The 7655-nt window shown below is 38.9% G+C and overlaps 1 protein-coding gene across 2 annotated transcripts; it reads left to right on the forward strand.

The window, feature by feature from the left end:
* Positions 1 to 507: 507 nt before the first annotated feature.
* On the forward strand, positions 508 to 4418 carry LOC131334718 (uncharacterized). Of its 2 annotated transcripts, none has more exons than XM_058369906.1 (2): positions 508 to 911; positions 3077 to 4418. In XM_058369906.1, exons 1-2 carry the CDS (start codon positions 812 to 814, stop codon positions 4153 to 4155), a joined length of 1179 nt encoding a protein of 392 aa, XP_058225889.1. In that variant the 5' UTR covers positions 508 to 811; the 3' UTR covers positions 4156 to 4418. The 2 variants fall into 2 exon arrangements, with proteins under 2 accessions (XP_058225889.1, XP_058225890.1); XM_058369907.1 differs by lacking the exon at positions 508 to 911 and adding an exon at positions 2070 to 2696.
* The last annotated feature ends 3237 nt before the right edge of the window (positions 4419 to 7655 follow it).

Raw genomic sequence — 7655 nt, forward strand, 5'->3', positions numbered from 1 at the left:
AGTTCATCGTGTATATATGATGTTATCTTTGCCTCAAAAAGATTATCTGATTCGCAAAATGAGAATTTTTTTTTTTTTTTACAAATTTCAAGATATTAATGGATTTTTAGTTTTGTAACTTCTTACAAAACTTTCAGAACCGCATTGATATGTCACATTGGCTTTTCGAAATACATTGGCTATTATTTTGAGCGGTGTTTATGTTGTTTCTTTTCCAGCCCCCCTAAAATACATCCATACATGTGAGAAATTTATTTTTTCCACAAATTACAAAAATACCAATTATTAAATTTTAGTTAGTGTAAAAAAGAAGAATACTAGATACACTCCTACCGGCCACTATTCTCTTATATATGTGTCGGCCCCACATATTTGATTGTGGAGTTAGCTCCATCCATCCATATATGAGAGAGGAATGATCGAGAAGTGTTCGGTAAGAAGGTAGTTTGGGTAGATATTATTGCAGAAAAAAAAAAAAAAAAACTAACCAGTAGAAGTTCTGAAAAGGAGTATCTAGAAATTTTGTACTTGCAAATAGAAACTCCGTCCACTCAGAACCCCTTCTTGTCCCAACTCCGAGGGTGCTGCTATAAATTCTGCGTTTTCCATTCCACTCGTAGCTTCTTGTTCTTCTTCTGGGTCTGAAACCCCCCTCCCCCCCCTCTCTCGCTCTCTCTCTCTCTCTCTCTCTCTAGATAGTACGCTTTTGTCCTGCGATTGCCACGATATTTTGTCTGATTTCTCTTCAATCTCTCTCTCTCTCTCTCTAGTCTCTCTCTCTCTCTCTCTGTCTGTTTATATATTTGTCGAAATGGGTAAATGGAATCGGAGATGGGTACACCGCAAAACGTACTACAAAGAACCTGTGGAGCCTTCAATGCTTCATTACGATATCGAATCTGAATCTTCAGGTATCTCCTCACGCTAAACCTTTCTATTCTGTTTGATCTCTTTCTTTCCCTTTTGATCTCTTTCTTTCCTACCTGTTTATGCATAGATGTATGCAGTTAGATACGTACATGCGCCTCCTGAATTAGGATTTGTCAACTGTCATGTAAATAGAGGGGATAGTAGGGTTTTAGATGCCTACTTGAGTTGTTGTGGAAAGATGTACTATAGTATTTATGTTAATGGATTGTTTGTCAAATTTAATTTTGGAACTCGTCAGCCACGGGAAAAAAATTGAATTATAAAAATTGAATTATCTCTCGATTCGTTTGTGCTTTCGTGTTGGCAAATGAAAAGATTGCCTTTTTTAGTGAAATCAGTAATGCGGAAGGGGTTGTTTACCTAGGTTCAACATTTTAGGGCTTTACATTGTCTAGTATTCTGTGTTCACAAAATTTATAGAAGGCTTGGTCACTTAGGAATGATTTGGGTTTAATCGGGAGTGAAAGAGGTAAGATTGTATCAGAGCCAAAAAAAAAAAAAAAAGAGGTAAGAATTAAGATTGTCAGTATGTGTTGGGGAGGGGAACATTGAGAACCAAAGGAGAAAGTGAAACAACATTATTAAAACGGTCTTGCTAACCTCCGTCCACTAGGCGGAGGATAATATGCCAATAACTCTAAACAAGTTCGGATATCAATACATATCTCATGGTCCTCACGGATATTAATACACTTTCACAAATATCAATACACATTTACCGGATATCAATGCATCTTTTACCTATTGTCCTACACCCTTTGGGCGGAGATCAGAATAATTCTTATTAAAATAAGGTCATGCTAACAAAAGGCCAGGCGGTGAATAAGATGCAAATAATGACTTAATATCTAAAACTTCCAATATACTTTTCACGCATCTGAATGCACTTTTACATTTTTGACATTCTCCAACCCATTTGTTGGACCTTAATCAGTATAGTTTTGGGTTCTGTTTTGCACTCTCTATTAAAAGAGTCACACTAAAAGAGTATTCCTGTATATTTACACCCGTTTTTTTCTCTCTCCACAAAATCTGTGCATATACATGAAATTCACTATTAACCACGGGAGTTATGATTGAAAACCACTGTATGGCACTGAGCTTGGTATGAATGTATGATTAGAAGTAAAAACTGGATCAACTGTGGTGGACTTGTGTGCAGAGTTTGAGGTCGGTTCCATTGAGTGTTCAAAAGCTTTGGCTAAAGTGTTCAAATTTTGGTGGAGTTAATACTTTGCCTCTATATACAAATGGAAGATAAAACCTAGGGTGTTCATTTGACTACTCTCTACTATACATGGAGCGCCCCTAGTGCACAAGCCATTGAATAATGCGGCGTGAGTAAGCTCTCTATGGACCGAACCAATGTAGGCCCAGTGTATGAATGACATTGAATGCACTTGCGTATAACCCATATTTTACGGTCGACTTCAAGTATCTGCATCAAGTCAAGTCTCAAGCTAGCAGTGTATCTTGAGTTTGAATTGTGTTTCTGTTGTATTTAAGTGAGTGTTTCCAAACTCAATGAGAAAGTTCAGCTTTTTCCTTGAAGAGTATTCTGTTGAGACCTGGTGCATAAAAAAGCTCAGCCTTGTTGATAGATAAGTGTATCAAAAGCATGTGTGGCTAGCATACATGGGGCTGTTTGGAGTTCAAATCCTGGCATAGTGACAATTAAATGCTGTTTGGAGTTCCTCATTCTATTTATCGGGCAAATGATGTTGCTCACTGTTTTGAAGCAAAAATGGAACCAGAAGTATAGTAAGGTAGTCCTCCTTCAGATTTTCTTTGTAGGGTAAAATGATTGTTGACATGGGTGCTTCACTCATATGAGTAACGATGTTGCAGAATCATCATAAAGGAGGTAGTTCCTAAACGATCAAGTTGAATTTTCAAAGATGTTTGAGTCCCCAAAGAAGTACTTTGCACGTTGAGAAGAATATTTGCAACATAGCTTTCTTGATCTGTGTTTTTTTGTTAAATTAAAACTCTTCGGCTGTTAAAGACTCTTCTAAGTTATAGGCATTACCTGTGCCTTGTCCGCGGAAGAGTTTTTTTTCCCTTTTATGTCAAGTTTGACAAAATGGTTCTCAGTGGTTTTTTTGAATCCTGACTTGTAGCTGTTGAATCTTTTTTCCCCTTTCAGGAGGTTGGCAAAACAGTGTACCGTCATGGGAAAAGCGGTATTGTTCAGTAGTGGGGTCAATTCCATGGAAGAAGGTTTTGGTTGCGAAACAGTATATGCACTGCTATGATGATGTAGTGAAGTGGAGGGATTCTGCTGCTGAAGAAGCATTCAACAATGCAAAAGAACGGTTTTGGGCGGCAATTAATGGTCTTCCATGTGACATTCCTCTGCCTGATCCCTATATGTATATTGCTAAAATCGATTGGAATCCACATATTGATTCTGAACTAGTATCTGACTTGGATCGCGAGTACTTTAATCCTGATGAAGGAGGAAAATATGAAAAGGAGGAGACTGCTGACCAAAGTGCGCAGAACTCAGTTTTTGTCCTTGGTGTCGGATGGAATACCAATCTTAGTAATGGTGACAATCCTTGGGAAGGTAGTGATCTGAAGGGTACTGTAGCTTTGGAGAACATAACCAAAGGTTGGAATCAGTGGGAAGGCTCTACTATCGAATCAAGGAATTTAAATAATGCTCCTTGGGAGCAGAGCTATACTCAGGATAATGGAGCAGTGAAGGATAGTGGATGGGGAAGTACTGGGGTTAAGCCGTGGGGTTGGAACCAGGGGCAAGCCTCCGATGAGCAGTCAAAAAATTACAATCCTTGGGAGCACGGCTGTCAAAATGATGGACCCATGAAGGAGAAAGGATGGGGCTCTTCTGGAAACAATTCTCGGGGTTGGGGCACTTTGCAGACCAATATGTATGAGTCAAGGAAAAGAAGTGGTGACAATCCTTGGGCACAGACGTTAAGTCGTGGCAATGGTCTTGGAAAAGGAGGAGGATGGGGAGATTGTGCGGACAAAAACTGGGTTTGGAAGCAGCCGTGGGGGAGTCAAAACAATGAGCCAAAACATTTGGATTCCAGAAGAGTCGGTGGAGCTTGGGGAGCCACAAATAGTGGGTTCCGGAAGAGGGAGGGTTCTCATCAGTACCCATCAAGGTACAAAAGCTCGAGGTTTCAAGGTGGTGACTATGACACTGGCCCCCATTGGAGGGAGGGACCAAGTCAGAAGAGGGCGAGTTTTGCATAAGTAAATAGTGATGGATTGAGGGCCTTTTGCACAATGTCCAGTGGAAATTTGTCAATCTTGATTTCCTGTGCTATAGAAAGCTTATACCCATGTTTTGACGATAAGTAAATACTCGTACCTATTTGTATTCTGTATACTTTTTGTTTCTTTTACTTGGCTGTAATGTTATGTGGTGGATGAATTAGTTTGCTTAAACGGAGTAAGAACTAGCTTACTCAGTTGCCAGCTATCATCGTTCGTTGCCCGAATCTTTTATTGGTTTCCGTTGGAGGCGTCCATATTCTGTTCAATGGTATGCTTCTCACACAAGCAGGATCATCCAATGCTTTTATTTGTTTGTAACCAGCATCACGTAGTATCATCACTTCTTGTGGTGTTTATTGAATAAACAGACATGGAGGAGCTTAAAGTGTTAGATTTTCTTTCTGATCTATAAGAGCATCCACAATGAGAATAATCAAAATCGATAATCAAAATGTGCCACGTCAGCATTTGATTATCCATTTAGTTCATAATCAAACCTAACAAATTTGATCTCCACATTGGTTATTTTTGTATCTTTATAAAAAACCCCCCCACAATACGTAATGCACCTATGTCCAATTGCAAACGAGTTCCAATCACGCACCCGACCACACCAAATTATTCGTCTCGATTAGACGATTCTAATGTGAGGTGTTTTTTAATTTTTTAGTTATGAATTTGGTTATTGGGTTTGGTTATTGAGTTTTGGTTATTGGTAAAAGTTGTTAAGTTTGGTTATTCAAAGGTCAAAATTTGATGAGTTGCTAAGAGGTTGCTAAGTTTGGTTATTACAATGTGAGCACTTTTTTGAGCAAACATTGCTAACTTTAGCAACCTTTTGGTTTTGATTATTATATTGTGGATGCTCTAAGCAGTAATGAGCTATATTTGAAAACAAATCCACCCCCAGTTGAACATAATTTAACAGCATTGAACATGTTCCAGTCTCCGACTGGGAGTCACAAATACTTTTCCTGCTAAGTTCACTGCTTTAGATAACTCGTAGTTATTCAGCAATGCCAATATCTTCATGCTTTCTACACCAAGAAACTCGAACCCTCAGATAAAACATTGATCTCCCAGAGTGACTTTCGAGCAGCATGTGATATTTCTCAGGCAAATCCTTGTCAATGGAAGAGCAAAAGACTGGTCAAAAAAAGAAAAAGAAAAAAGAGCAAAAGAAAATTCCTAATGACTTTGGGTCGTTGACTTTGCACTTTTGAGGTGCAGTATTGAATGCTGCTTCAGGACTATGGTTTCTGGCAGTGAATTATCTTCTGTTTAATAGCTGTTATGACATGAATCTCAGTTGGCACAAGGTTCCATCATTTACTGAGAGCATTTTATCTGAGAAAAGTTATTCATCTTAGCTGAGATCTGTGTTATTGTTCCGGAGAATGTAGCGTTATTCCGTGCTCAGTTGAATTTTAAGCTCTAGTTGTCAGATTTTCTCCAGCCACGAGCTGTAAAACAGACGTTGTTGCTCTTCATATTGAAAGCATGGGAAATGTTTCGGTATCTGGTAACTATGAAGGTTATAAAATTTCATTCTTGTTTTCGGTTAGGTTTTCTTGTCCTTTTGGATCTAAATTTATTGGGATATAAGGTTATAGAGAGGACGACTTTTGAAGACGAGGAAACATTACTGGGTGACCTCTTCTTTACTTTCTGCTATTTTTCTTCTGGTTTATTGTGATTGTTCAACTTATGAGTCATTTGACCCCCATCAATTATCCTTGAGATTGATGTCACCCTCACCATTGATAAAGACTACCCGTAAGCCCAAGCCCTATTTATGAGGGCAGGGGTGAGCAAGACACTAAGGAGATGGTGGACCTCGCAAATTTTCAGCAGATCTGAAAATGTAGAATCCCTGATGTATTGAGTGATTGATTTGTGGATTTGTAGTTGACTCATTGACAAGTGCATTAGTATGAATAATGAAGATTTGAAGAGTTGTAAATTCAAGAACCCTTCAAATCTGTATAGCCAGCTGCAGTTGATCCTTTATTGCATTCTCAACTCGTACATATTAAGTTTTCTGACTGACTACTTGCCCTAGAATTGTATCAAAGAGTCGTACAAACAGCTGATCAAGTTGGACACAAAAATTATAGATAGCAGCTCATGAATGAGCTAATTAGTTCTCATTAATATCTCGGTTGGGGTCAATGCGACAGCAGAGATACACTAGTTGTCCATTATTGGAGCTGCCATATTATCATCTTATTCTATTGCTACAGAAATAAAGAATTAGCAGTTGGCTTCTAGATGTGCTGTCAGCTTCGAAAGAGTGACAGTTGGCTTTCCGATCTTGTGAGTTCTTAATCGACCTTTATATAGTTGAGATGTGGTTTAGGTTTAGCTCATTTAATGTTTGTGGAAACACATAGCAGTGTGTTGCCTTTTATGTATGTTAACTTGATCCTGATGACACTAACGATTGATTGATGCCGTCACTCTGTCGATCCCTTTATTTGCCCCAAAGAAAATGTGTTTATTTCTGTCCACGTGGTTGTGCGACATTATGTGAGTGTGGTGCATATGTGATAGGAAAAGTGGAACTTTTGAATTATAAGGCAGGCCAATAGGATACCTTGGTTTCTGGGAGGTGATGGGTCGCCCATGTCAACAACTAGCACTAATGTTTTGTTTCTGCTGCTTTACAAGTCCTAGTTAGCTTAAAAGTCATAATAAAATTATCGTTGATTTGCTGAATATGGATGCCATCACGACTAAAACATCAGATGATAATCTTCTTGACAGTCAGCTTCAAATTCCTTGTATGGAGTCCCTTTTACTTAAGCTATCAGAAGGCTGGGAAGTTCATGCCCATTGGCATCCTATCATCTGGTAATTTGATGTTTGTTCCTGCTGCAGAAATACTCTTATTCTCTTTTCAGGTGGCAGAAGATGAAGCGAATTGATTTCACCTTGAAGTCTATCAACTTTGGTGAAGGTCACCTGAAGCCTGAAGGTATTATTTTCCGAGAGAATGCAAACTTAAGGTGAGCTTCATGACATAGGCTGGTGAAAGGAATAACTGAATTATGACATGTTTTTGGTCAACTGAGGTTTTCAAAGAAGTTGCATCTGTATACCTCAAAACTCAAAAGTAGCATCTCTCATATGCATATGATTGTTCAAAAATCGTCATAAAGTATGATTTCACAGTACCATCCCCTGAGGCCGATGCTACAACGGGAACAATCTCATGCTCTTCAACTTGGAGGTTCTTCCAATCCACCCCATCAAAGGTCCTATGGACCAAATTAAACACAAAGGCAAAAGCCAAGCTGCTGATGGGCAGAGCCCTATAAAAGAAAAAAATGCAGATGCCAAGATGGTTGGGGACTCGTATCTGTGTTTAACTGAAACCTCGTTGGGGGAGGAAATTCGGTTATCGGAGTAATAGATTTAGGTTGGAAACATAATACCATTGGGAGATGGAAGTTGGTAGGGCTTTTGTATGAGAC

The sequence above is a fragment of the Rhododendron vialii genome, chromosome 7a (assembly GCF_030253575.1).
Source record: "Rhododendron vialii isolate Sample 1 chromosome 7a, ASM3025357v1".
NCBI lineage: Eukaryota > Viridiplantae > Streptophyta > Magnoliopsida > Ericales > Ericaceae > Rhododendron > Rhododendron vialii.